The sequence below is a fragment of the Trichechus manatus genome, unplaced genomic scaffold, assembly GCF_000243295.1.
Source record: "Trichechus manatus latirostris isolate Lorelei unplaced genomic scaffold, TriManLat1.0 scaffold00001, whole genome shotgun sequence".
NCBI lineage: Eukaryota > Metazoa > Chordata > Mammalia > Sirenia > Trichechidae > Trichechus > Trichechus manatus.
The window spans coordinates 41,784,064-41,797,691 of NW_004443937.1; the positions used below are offsets into that span (position 1 = coordinate 41,784,064).

A 13,628-nucleotide genomic window follows, 5' to 3' on the forward strand; every position below is an offset into this window, starting at 1 on the left:
AGAACAGAATTCATTCAGTCACCTATTCATCCACCCTTTCTTGCATTCTTTAAAAAAAAGTATAGCAAAATCCAACCCACTAAGTTTTTAAAAATGCTTCATCAGACATTCAAAGAAAGTAAAGTAAAGTTAAATTAGGTATCTGCTTGGAGTGGTGAAAAAGTCTGTCTGCCAGTCAGGGGTACATTTATGCAAAATAAAAGGAAAAAGAAAGAAAGGGAGAAAGAAAGCAAATTAAAGAGACAAAAAGAATTAAAAGAAAGGACTATTGTTAAATGGTCAGGAGGAATGATATGACCTACATCTTTCAAATTAGCATTCAGAATACTCAGATACATATTTGCCTGCTCTCTTGACAAATTTTCTAGCTCTCACTTATGTCAAGTCTTCCCTTCCCACATTTTTGGTGGGCAGCTTTCTCCTACACGGACAAAGGAATCATATACCCTTTTATCAACAGCTCAAATACTGAAAGATTTTTCTAAACTTTCAACGTCCCTTTTTTTCTCTTACAGGTGTATTTTTTAGAAAAATTAATACGAATACAAATGAGGTAAAAAAAGTTATTGTTGTCATTGTTCTTGGGGGAGGAGCAATGAGACATCTGAGACAGGAGGTGAAAACCTTCCTTGACACTGGGAGGTGGTGACGAAGCTTTTGTGAATGAGCTGCAGGGACGCAATCACGTCCTCAAGTCCTCAACTTGCGGTTTTTGTGAGTCGTAGCCCCGTGTATTATAGCTCTCCTTTCAAATGAATCCTGGATTGGGGCTTACTTTAGCGCGAGCTCTCCAGCCAGGTAGAACTAATTCTTCAGTGTTCGAATAGCGCGTTTGCTTTATTTAGTCACTGAATTTTGCAATTTCTCGACGTCTTGCTCAGTTAACGTCTTTGGACGTCCTACCCTCCCCTTCTATCTGTTAAGGGATCCATGGCTACCCCACCCCTGGTCCGCTGAGCACACTAATTTTTGCATTGGGGAAGGAACAACAACGACACACACATCGTCAGAGTGCAAAATGATCTGTTTTCAGGCATTAAGCAGTCAGGTAGCTGTGAATTCCAGGAAACAAAGGCTTTATTTGCCATTTCGTTGTGCTGTTAATTAATAATCTTGGAATGAAAAAAAAATTGAGGAGATATTCATGGTTGGCTTTATTCAGAGGATCATTTGATGCCAATATGGAAGCCAAGGAGAGGAGGCAATTATGCACACGTCACATGCATCCTAGTTTCAGTATGGAAGCTTACATTTCAGACCTAAGGTCAGGAAAATAACATGAAAAGTTTCACTACAAGGTCTAGACATGAGGAAGATTTAGGAAGGGGGGAGCACATTGCAGGTGTCAGATAATCTAGTCTGATTATCTGAGCTGTGCTAGCTATAGGGGAGCACTTACCCTTCAGTCCAGCTAGAAGTTAGCAGGGTAAGAAGGAACAAACCAGAATAACATAAAGACTAGCAACAAGGCTCAGGAAAGCAGACAGGAGTTCTAACCTAGCAGCTAACGTTCTTGGGTTTGAGCAAAGATTGAACAAGAAAACTGAAAAACGAAATGAAACAAAACCAAACCAAACCAAAATCAAACCACCCCCCAAACCAACAGTAACCGACCCCCCCCAACTGCTGAAGACTCTTTAAGCGGTAGCAAAAATTGAGTAATTTTCAAAATCACCCAGCTTTGGGGATCTATGATGCGATTAACAGTTATCAGTTGAAGACAGACATTAAAAATGAGACTTGTTGCAAGTGATATATCAAGTAATCATTGACCAAATGCCAAAGCTTAAAATATATTCCCCCCTCCAGATGAGAACTGAGATACTGATACTTCCCACTCCACTAACATAGAATGGACAGGAACTAGGGGGCTCAGCAAGAGGCCACTGGCATAATACACCAAGGCGATTCTCAGCTACGGGTTTGCGCATCGTTTCCAAGGTGAGCAACATTGGCCTTAGAAATTGGAAAACCGCAAGAATTTGTTTAAAGAAGTTGTAGAGCTAGGTATTGACTTAATTTTTTTTTTAAATTTTAACAAAAAGAAAAAAATTTAAATCAACAACAATATGAACAAACAAACACAAAAGAAAAAAAACCCCAAAAGAACAAAAAAAAGTTTGAAAAGATTGATGGAACCCTCCCAAAGCCTTTGTAGGGTCGCACACAAACAAACGAATAGCAGGATCTATTTTTTCAGTTTTTACAATTCCGTATAAACACTCCGCTCCACTCTTTCTCACACGCGGCTTTTCATTTTGAAATTGCAAAAAAAAATAAAAATAAAATAAAAAAACTGCACTCAGAACACTGTTACACTGAATTTAAAACGACCCAAATATACCCACAATTACTCCCAAGCTCCTCAAACTGTAAAAAGTGCCATTCGCAAGTTTCCCTTGAGCAGACAGCGACCTGACAAGACTGGAGTGTTTATTTTTCTCTACCCCAAAAAACTTCCCCACTTCTAGGCAGCTTTCCTTGGCCATGGAAAAACTAGTAAAGCGACTACTAAGTTAAGCCATTTAGAACTGCTGTTCTTCAAAATTATTCACCAGCAGGAATGGCAAGTACCTTCATCAAATATTCAAAACCAGGATGTAATGAGGCATGCCAGAATTATTTAACAGTGACCCTTACCTTTTGGAAGTCAAGGAGACCTTTTTAAAATGCAATACTTGATTGTTTTTACTCTGTTAGCCAGAGAATCTGTGATTGACTTAATTTTGTAATGTGACTTCATGAAAACAAATTCAACTGATAGAGTAGAAACCAAAGACTGCTGTTTGTAACTATGTTATGATTGTGGACCACTCTTCTGTAATCTTGGTTTGTAGTACAGGGTGACCAACCTTCAGGGTTTGCCCAGGACTGAGGGCCAGGTATCCCGGGACACAGGACTTTTGGTGCTAAGACCAGGAAAATCCTGGGCAAACTAGTAAACTCCTAGGCAAACCAGTATGAGTTGGTCACCCAGAGTATAAACGAAGATTATTGGTTTGACTACGTTACCCGTACATAAAGTGTGATGGGTTGAATTTAACAGATTAAAGGCAGCTGTGAACTAATTGTGCCTAAACTGCCATTCTGTGGCAGACGGCACTAAAAATTATGACATGCACCTAGTCATGTTTTTTTGGTTGTTATGCATAAGAACTACTTAGTGACATCACACCATGTAAAAGCCTTGACTTCCTTTTTGATCTTTCTCATATATACTCCTAATCGCAAATGCGCAGGTGCAGGCGGCTAGAGTGATTAAATCTTGAGTTTCCTCTGCTGGCTTCTAAATTATGGGAGCAGGCGCCCCACTGACTGGGACTCCTCTGGATGTAGATTTTATTAAGGGCCTAAGCTAGGAAGAGACAGAATTTGGAAGTGTTGAGGCTTTGTCTCAGGGATAATAAAGTAACCTCGGGACTGTTGGGTTCAACACTAATGGGCTGAAGCTCTGGGTAGCGATTACTGTTTATTACGTCCCTACGCACAGTTACACAGGTTGCCCACAGCACAACTCAATAGGTGCCATTCACATTTTTGTCTATGGGCAAGCTGCCTCCTGCAGAGCACACCTGCATGGCTGAATGTATTGCCCTTGTCGTAAAGAATTTGGTAGGTGCGGTGGGGCCTCACAATCTCTGGAGAACCCCAGTTCTTGGGCAGTGACTTGGGGAGACTATAAAGAGGGTGGCAACATCACCAGGTGTTGATAAATCTCAGCTTCTCACTCCTCTCTCAGCCTGCCTCACATCCTCTCCAGGGATAATCCTCTTTACCCATCAAATCCTCACCTTTAGGAGTTTTCTTTGGATGCCCCGTTTAATAAAAGTTCCCTAGGTCAACTACGGTAGAGGCATCCATCAAGCCTGTGTGTACTCAACTGAATTTTTCTGCTGATGCCTAATGGCTAGCGGTTTTATTTTATAGCTAAATGAATCCTATTCAAAGGGAAAAATCTAAGTCAAGGGCCTCTGTAGTTCCACGAAGAGATACCCCCTCTTCAGCAGCTTCCATAACTGGTCTTCTTTTAATCACTGCCTGGCCTCCATTTAATTTTATTCCCGAATCGCCTTCTTCTTCCCTACCCCAGTGAGGAAAAGTGGGGCCAATCATAAACTATAGCAATTTCTTAATCTAGGCAGATGAGAGAACACAGAGACATAGAATGCAGGGTGAAATGGAGATCATTTGGAAATAAGACCAGTATTTTCCAAATATCACCCGAGATACATGTTTTATGAGGTTGATTTGGACGACGATTATAACGAGGAATTATTTTTCTGATTCAGGAGTATATGATAGGATGCACTGTTTCCCAATTTATTAAAAGGAGTATGTCAGGCAAGGTGAAAGGAGAAATTCTGTTGCATAGTTTGTTTGTTTTTTTAAACAAATATTAGGTATGCTTTATCTCAACTAAGGAGCTCTGGTGGTGCAGTGGTTAAGTGCTCAGCTGTTAACCAAATGGTTGGCAGTTTGAACTCACTAGGTGCTCTGTGGGAGAAAGATGTGACAGTCTACTTCTGTAAAGGTTACAGCCTTGGAAGCCCTATGGGGCAATTCTACTCTGTCCTAGAGGGTCGCTATGAGTTGGAATTGACTCGCGGCAAAGGGTTTAGTTTTGGTAATCTCCACTAATGAGTAAAACATTAGAAAGAAATGTTGCCTTCTCTTTTTATTGCTTTCAAATGAACCTAAATGCCACAAGCGGCTGGAGAACACAAGCAGAGAATGGGGAACTTGGTGGTGGTTGTGGGCCATCCCTTCTCCCTCAAATCCCACCTCGACCTCTTCCTTATCCTTCCATGGTTTTCTGGTTGTGTGGTTCTTTACAATGTTCCATAAGGGCATGCACCTTCCTTAAATAAACTGTCAGGACTGGACAGAAATTCCAGGGAGCACCTGATGGTTAGCATTTGCCATTCAAAAAGCATTGTGTTCCCCCATCGGCATGGGTGTTGCAAGGTTCAATGACACAGAAATGGACATGGGTGTGGAATTCGTTCAAAAGCCAATTGAACTCTCTTGAGTTGCTGCAGCTTTGAAGTTATTCTATGCATTTTCATATTTGGCTTAAGAGCAACAGAGAAGAGGCTATGTGAAAGCACTTTGTTAAAGGTCAAGTTTCTGCTCTGGGGCCTTTGCACTTGCTTTCCCTTCTGTTGCTATTCTCGTTCCTCAGCTATTTGCAGGGCTGACTCCATATCATTTGGATGGAAGCCCATGGAAGCCTTTACCTATCATCCACTTAATGTTCCCTCTCCCCCCTCAGCCACCACTACATGCCATTTTTCATGGTATTTAGCAATGTCTGAAGCTATCTTATTCATTTGTTGACTTGTTTGCTGTCTAGACTCCCCGACTGGGGTGCAGGGGGATGGAAGCTCCCCAGTAAGAACTGGGACCTCGTCTGCCTTCTTCACTAGAAAATCTCCATCACCTAGACAGGTGGTCAGTGAACTAGACTCAGTGAGTGGGTTTCACACTAAAGTAAGGGGTCACCATGGTTAACTGCTAAAGATGACTTGTACCTGAGTTATCCCTAATTGATTTGATATTCAAGGTAAGGCAAGAGTCTCTAGTTAGGGTTAATGTTTGTAACTAAAATGGATTACTCTATTTCATGCTTCATGTCTCCATTTTGTTTGTTTTAATAAATGTCTCCACCTGTATACTGGCTTTCCCCTTACCCTGGGTATCAGACGTGCTGGAGACAACACCATCCTATGTAGCAAGAAAGGGCAGGAAAGTAAAACGAATTCAACTGTAAGAGAAGAAGAAACTGGAATATTAACTGGTGCTATTTAAGGAGATGGCTTCATTTTTGGGTCCTGGTATTTTTATTGCGCAGCTCGGAATGGGATTTTACGTACCATGTATTTTTTCCCCCACTGCATGTGATAATGTCATCTTTTATTTTTAAATGGTTCTAAATTGAAGATTTAAATTCATTTCAAATTAAGCCCTATTTTTAAATTACTTTTAATTGGAAGAAATGAGGCAAGGACATAAATAATATACTATATTTGAAGGACTCAAACAAAATGACATGTTGGACTGTGAATTCCAAATTTTCACCAAAACAAAGAGATCAAAATCCACCTAGAACCTGCAGTGATGTTCTGTTTTCCTCTGTGTAGAGTCCTCGGGGGAAAATATGTCAAGTATTGCACTTTAAAATCACTCTCATCTAACATTTCTGTCCCAACTTTCCCCTTGAATTCACTATATGTTTTCAGCAAATGTGATCTGATAAATCCTTAAGATAAAAGCAACTAGCTTTTCTAAGATTTACTTTACTCCACAGAGCTACTTGTGTGAAATGACATATTTACTTACAGAACTGAGAGATGGGGGCATCCAGCTGAGGCACGTTGCCTCCCTTGGCGTTGAGTTTCTGGACTTGAGTCGGGGGCACGGGCTTGTGTGACTGCCCAGTGGCTCGATACATAGCTTGGACCCAGAGGATGCGGTCTTGCTCGTCATCACTTGCAAATATCACAGTGTCTCCTTCTTTGACTGCATTGAAGAAGGCGCGGCCACCCTCCAAACCTGTAATACAAGGGAATAACTACTTCTACTAGGCCGAGCAGCCCCTGGGCGGTGCAGATAGTTAAGTGCTGGGCTACTAACTGAAAGGTTGGTGGTTAGAATCCACCTAGAGGCGCCACAGAGTAAAGGCCTGATGATCTACTTATGAAAGGTCACAGCTATGAAAACCCAATGGAGTGCAGTTCTGCTCTGCAACAGGTGGGGTCACCATGAGTCGGAACCAACTCAATGGAGCCTAACAACAACAAAAAATTGCTTAAATTTTCTCCCTAGTTCTTATCACCTTCTAACCAACTATGTCATTGACTCCATAAGGACAAGGAGTGTTTGCCTGTTTTGCTCACTGCTACATCCTTGCTACCTGGAACTGTGCAAGTCACATATGTGTTCAACAAATACTTGTTGAATGAATGAACGCTCTGTAGACTCAACTCTCTCAATCGACAGCTCTTAAGGTTAAGATTTAGAGAAAGGTAGGTAGAAGTTTCTATTTGGGCTCTGGTCGAAGCTGTGTTGTATCCTCCAAAATAGTATACCAGAAGCTTGTATTTTGGACTTACTGGGTACTCTCTGTGGCATGGTAGTTAAGAGCTATGGCGAGCTACAGCTGCTAACCAAAAGATCTGCGGTTTGAACCCGCTAGCCATTACTTGGAAACTCTATGGGGCAGTTCTACTCTGTCCTATAGGGTTGCTATGAATCAGAATTGACTCGAAGGTAATGGGTTTGGTTTTTTTTGCGAGGGTACTCTTGGAGCCCTGGTGGCGCAGTGGTTAAGAGCTATGGCTGCTACCCAAAAGATGTGCCGTTCAAATCCACCAGCTGCTCCTTGGAAACTCTATGGGGCAGTTCTGCTCTGTCCTACTGGGTCGCTATGAGTCGGAATTGACTCGAAGGCAATGGGTTTGGTGGGTACTCTCTGGAGAAAAATATGACTCATGGCAACCCCATGTACTAAAGAGTAGAAATGCTCCATAGGCTGCAACCTTTATGGAAGCAAACTGCCAGGCCTTTTCTTCCATGGTGCTGCTGGGTGAGTTCGAACCACCAACCACTTGGTTACCAGCCAAGTGCAAGTGCAAATCGTTTTTGCCACCCAGGGACCTTCAGAGGTTAGCATCCCCCAAATTTCCAACAAGGCCCAATTGCTAACCTGTTTAGGTTTCTGGTGACATTAGGTCTCCTGCACTGTGTGGATGATGTTAATTCAGGCGTCTATGTTGCAAGAGCGGGTGTGTGCTGGTTGCTTTGTACGTAGGATTTTCAGGGATTTGGAACAATGAATAAGTACTCCTTTATATAGAAGGTCTAATGGTACAACGGAGCCCTGCTGGCACAGTAGTTAAGAGCTTGGCTGCTAACCAAAAGGTCGGCAGTTCAAATCCACCAGCCACTCCTTGAAAACCCTGTAGGGCAGTTCTACTCTGTCCTATGGCATCGCTTTGAGTCGGAACCAATTCGACAGCACCTAACGATAACAACGGTATAACATCAATAAAGCTTTAATAAAAGCTTTTTGGTGGTTATAATTATGAAGGAATATTTTGCCCAGTTTCTTACGAGGCATTTTTATAGGTGTGATCTGAGTTGCTGGTGTACGGTTAGCAAGCTGGGAAACCCTAATGAAACTAATGGATGGCACGATAAGGATGAAAATTCTGGCGGGGGAGGGTGAAGAGGAGGAGCTCTGAGGGACCTTTAAGCCCTGAGAAGTGAGCATCTGGGAGTTAAATGGAAGAGAGGCACAACAGACCTTCTGCAGTCCCGTGATCATCTTTGGGACTGGCTGCTTAGCTAAGTCAGTGAAGGCTGGGACAGGCATCTCCGAAAGGGCAGATCTCCCTGCCCCACTGCCTCTCCGGTCCCCAAAGTCCACTGCTGGGAGTGGGGATACTGTGTTCCTGGAACTATTGTCAGAAAGTCCATTCAGAGCGTTCCACTGGGAAGGTGGGGAGCCCTCTCCACTGTGAAGTTATTCAGAGGTAGAGGCAGAAAGAAACCACCCTGTTTCAGAGTCTTATTTAATCCTTGCAACAGCCCTGCAAGGAAGGTACTGTGATTCCCATTTTACAGATGAGGAAACTGAGGCACAGGCACAGTGAAAGTGATAACCAGCCCCCGGACAGAGTTGGGCTGTGACAGAGCTGGGCTTCTAACCCAGGCTGTCTGGCTCCAGAGCGTGTAACCACTGGGCTGTACTGCTGCAGAGCCTGAAGAGCAGGGCGTGGCCCACGGGAGCAGGCTCTGAGGGCTGCTGACGGGAGGAAGAAGGCTAACCGTGGTGTGAGCAGGAGCAGAGAGAAGGAGCTAACGCAGCTGAAGCACCAGCAGCAGTAGCAGCAGAGCAACAGGGAGGGCAGAAGCTGTGAGAGACGGACGGGACAGGCGTGAGAGCACGAAGGAGACAGAAAAGCCACACAAGCTCTGGGACACCGACAGAGGAAGAGAAAGCAACGGGAGCATCGACACTCGCCGCAAGGGCAGGGGTTTTAGAAAAGGCACCATTCCCAGAGACTAAATCTGCAAAATGTGACGTGTGACATCGCAGGAAAGCCTGAGAGCTCTTCGTGGGGACATGGACGCAGCCCCACAGGCACTGACCTGTCAGGAATGAGAGGACATGCCCGGGAATGGATGGAGGCAGGCCAGCAAGGAAGTGGCGGCCCGTCCCCAGGGGAGAGGGACTGGTGTTCCCACAGCCCACATGGATGTGAGCCAGTACAGCGCTACAAGAGGTCTACACGGAATCGGGTAGGATTACTTCAGTTGCTTGATAAATGGAGCCATCGAATTATTCTGAATTAATTATCTTTTTATTGGAAGACTTAATTACTTAATATAATAGGAACTGAGAGATTGTGGCATATTCTCTGAACCATACCTAGGGAAAGAGAAAGTAAAGCATCTTCATTTTTTTTTTGCTTACAATGGGTAGGCTGTATGGAAAAGTTACATACAGTTATTTACCATTTCCTGAAACTAACATTTCAATGACCCTAAACAGGCACGAATGTTTGTGTCTGGGTGATCTTCTGGACCCCAGGCTGGTACTAAGGGAAGGAGACCCAGTCACGTCCCCTCACACCTGTGGTAGAGGAAAGGGCTACAAGGGTACCTACCCCATAAACGTTTCCACCGGAGCAGGAGTGGGAAAGACGGACGCAGGAGTTTTTCTCCACTTGTAGATATACTCATTTTTCAGGGAGAAGTTAAGGAGGCACCTCAGATCCATGAAAACCCACAAAGTCTGTTGCCGTCGAGTTGCTTACAACTCAAAGCAACCACGGTTAACATGTTCATTACTGAGATCTCCGGCTGGCAGACTATACCGGGTGTAAGAATTCTCTGAAGTGTTTGTTCAAATATATGGATTCTATCTTCCCCTATTCTGGATCATAGGTTGGGAGTGGGGCTCAGGAACTTCTATTTTTAACAAGTACCCGTTAAGAAACTCGGAGTTAGACTTTCCTTGTAACAACTGGGAGTATTTAAAGCTCCATTTTCCATCAAACATTACTTTGGAAATAAACAGGACTTGGCACAAGGAAAGGAAGAGAGAAGAAGCTGCGTATTATTCTCAAGAGCATAATCAATGAACTTTCCAGTTACATCTTTAGTAAAGGAATTTATAAACTATATCCCATGGGATCAAGAAAGAAAAGAAGCTTTTAAAACGTATGTGCAGTTACTCCTTTTGCATATAGATGGAAAACTTTCTCCCCCCACCGTACCTTGGGAAGAGAAAGTTGCCCTCATTTAATGAAATCCCAACTATAGCCTTGCTGTAGCTACACACTCAGCTCTGCTTTCCTGCAAGTGCCAGACAGGGGACGTGGATTAGACCCATAATCCCAGCTCTGCCCCCAAGCAGTCACGTGCAGCCCTTTAACCTCTGGGAATGTCAGTTCCTTAATTTACAAGATGGGATCATAACCCTGGTCCTGTCTACTTTGTGGGATTGCTGTGCGGACCAAATGCAATCACGTAAAGGAAAATGAGTTGCAAACTGGCTTAACAGGAGTTACTATCATAACATGCTATTGTTTTTCCTTCTCGTATTGGCTCTTCAGTCTCCCACTTAAATATCTACACTTAAAATGTAGGTATTAGGAAAGGCTGAATCTATTTCTTTGGCGGGAATTCAAAGATTTAAGAACATGGAGTGTCCTAAGGGTCATTTTTTTTTTTTTAATGCAGGAGCTACGGCCTCTCAATAAAATGTTGGGTGAAATTGTTTGCTTCAGATTCGTGGGTTCTATTCACGAGGGAGGGTTTCCAGGCAGAGCCTAGTCTCACTCACGCCTTAGTGGTCGGCTGCGCGTCCTGCTCTGGCTGGATGTGAACTACAAACAGAAGTCCCAGGGCTGGGGCTGGCCTGTACCCCTCTGGGCTGGGCTTCAGAGGGCGCTGATTTTCCTCAGAGGGCTGGACCTAAGGCTGTCCCTGCCACACCTTTGCAGGTTAACACCCCATCTTCTCTCAAACTCGATTTTTTTCTTCTCTGTGTATTTTATTGCATGTGGAAGAGCAATATGTGAGTAGAAAAAAAAGGTTTTGGGCCAAATAGTGCAGTATGGTTGGAAATGCTTCCCCTGTGCAGATCTGGCATGAAAACAAACTTCTCTGGGAGAGGGCTGTGGCTGCTCGTGGTTCATTAATATGCTGAAATGATTTCTCACACACCCCCCCCCCATCCTGAAGGTTGTTTGAGACTGATTGCTATTCATTTTTCCGGGAAAAAGATAAAAATGGGTGGGGGGAGAGGTGTGAGGGGACAGGATGTAGAACTTATGCAATGAAGAACTTGTAAGAAATACTAGCATTTGCGTGGTCTCTTAGGAGCTTGGATGTCTATGCTTGCAGACACATATCTTCTGTGGGGCAGAAGACATTTAGGGAAGTCTTCCTTTTCAAGTGCCGGAAGCTAACCTTATTAGCTCGTGAGTTACAGCGAGGAGATGTGGATGTACAAGGCAGCCTCACCTGGTCTCACACACACGTTAGCTGTCAAGCCCACACATCGCTGGGGACAAACAAAACACACACATGCACGCACACACACACGTCACCCCCGTTTACGTACAGGACTTCGTTGTCAGAGGCTGACTTTTCAGCTTTCTGAGGTGAGTACATACCTGATGTAGGCATGTGGCTATCCCCTTACACAGGCAGGTAAAGGAAAAGTATCCTACAGATTCTTTTTGCAGTTAAACCAGTGGATCCCTTGCGTAAAACCAAGGACTTCGATCTACATGGTTTTGAATCTACCGGCATGGAAACTCTATAAGAACAGGGACGATGGCTGTCACGGTCACCCATGAAATGCCAATAACTTAGTGCCTGGCACAGAGTGAGTGCTCAACAGATGTTAGTTGACTGTTGACTCAGGGAGGTGGAGAGTCTTGTGGGTTCAGGGCCTTGAGGGTGGGCGGGTACCTGGCTGGGGGTCGGTGTAATCCACGGTGTAGCCATCCAGCTGTAGAAGCTCCTGGGGCTCTGCTTTTTTCTCCCGGTAACTGCACATGGCAAATGTGTACTGACTGACCTGGGGAGGCAAACCACAGATTGTGAGGTGGGTCCCTTAGAAAAGCCCCAAGAAGTCTTCCCCAAGAGGCCTCCCCATTCAACCACATCCTCTCCCTTGAGGCCCTGGACTCAGTAGGTGGGTTCAAATTGAGTTTTGCCACCTCTTGGCTGTGTGACTTTGAGCAAGTTACTTAACCTCTCTGGTCCTCTATTACCTCATCTGTAGCCTGGGAATAATCACAGAACCAACTCCACTGTGGCTTACAGTGAGGATCCAATGAGCTCCCACGTGGAAAGCGCTTAGAATTGGTTTCTGTAAGTAACTTAGTAAGTAGCTATTACCGTTAGTGCTGTTATTGCTGTAATTGGTTAAACGATAAGAAATTGCTTATATTGTAATTGGTAAAACAAAGGCTCAGCAAGAAAGAGGAAGACCCTCAAGGAGATGGACTGACGCAGTGGCTGCAGCAACGGGCTCAAACAGCAATGACTGTGTGCACAGCACAGGGCAGGGAGTGCTTTGTTCTGTTGGACACAGTGTTGCTATGAGTCAGAACTGACTTGACGGCACCTAACAACACCAACACAAGAAACTGCTATTTCTGTAGGTCAAAACCGGCTGAATGTGGGTGATCTTATGGTTCCGTCTAATATTACTGTGGCCCTGGCTGAGACTGTCAACCTGCAGAGACACAGCAGGCTTTCTGGTTCTAAGGGAGGGAAAAGAAACACATGTATTTATGCCCTTTTTTTTTGGTTTGTTTGTTTTTTTACTAGCATTTTATTTTTTGCAGGCTGATGGCACTGACCGACACATTTTGGGGGTCTTTTTCTCCACCCCCTCCTCCCACTGAAGGAGTGCTTTTGGTTCCTTCATCTCAGACAAGTGCAGGAGTGACACGCTGTCACAAACAATGAGCACTTGATCGCTGGGTGCCAGTCACAGTAGGGTGACCCTCAGCCCCCGACGGCATGGCCGTTGTCCCTGGCCCCCTACGTGGCGGCCCTCACTCTGCCCAGGCACCATCTGCCTGACATGTGGCACCACTGTCCAGGCCGGGCCGCCCTTGCACTGCAGGCTGCCCCCAGGACCCTCTGTAGCTCATCCCAACCCCGCACGCGTACTTAGCGTCTCCACGTCTGGCCTGTCTGCGTGGAGCCTGTGGGAGAGCAAGCAACCTCCCAGCTCCAGGCCAAAGCTCCTGGGCATCTTTACCATCCACGGACATCAAATGTCTCAGCAAGAGGGTGCCACGTCCCTCATGCCATGTTTCCCTTTATTAAAAGAGACATTTTCCCACTGATGTTTCACCCCACATTTCGGTCTCCTTTTTCAAGGCACGATTTGCCCTTTTTTCAAAAATGCAGATAAGAAATTGGCTGGCTCCAGCCCCGTGTGGATCTCCTGCAGCAGAGTCCCAGGCCTGATGGAGGAGTCCACGGAAGAGTGACTTCTGGCTGGTTTATCTGCTGCTGCCCTCTGTCGGTTCCCGAGGAAAACTTTCCTTCCCAGCTTGGGTTTCTTTTTGACGCATGCGGTGGGCAAAACC

The 13,628-nt window shown here is 44.8% G+C and overlaps 1 protein-coding gene across 1 annotated transcript in view; it reads right to left on the reverse strand.

Moving 5' to 3' along the window:
* CADPS (calcium dependent secretion activator) overlaps positions 1–13,628 on the reverse strand; it is a 548,960-nt gene that overhangs the window by 162,154 nt on the left and 373,178 nt on the right. The window contains 2 exon segments of the mRNA XM_023727714.1: positions 6,340–6,552; positions 11,989–12,097. Of these exon segments, the coding sequence (XP_023583482.1) occupies positions 6,340–6,552; positions 11,989–12,097 (322 nt within the window).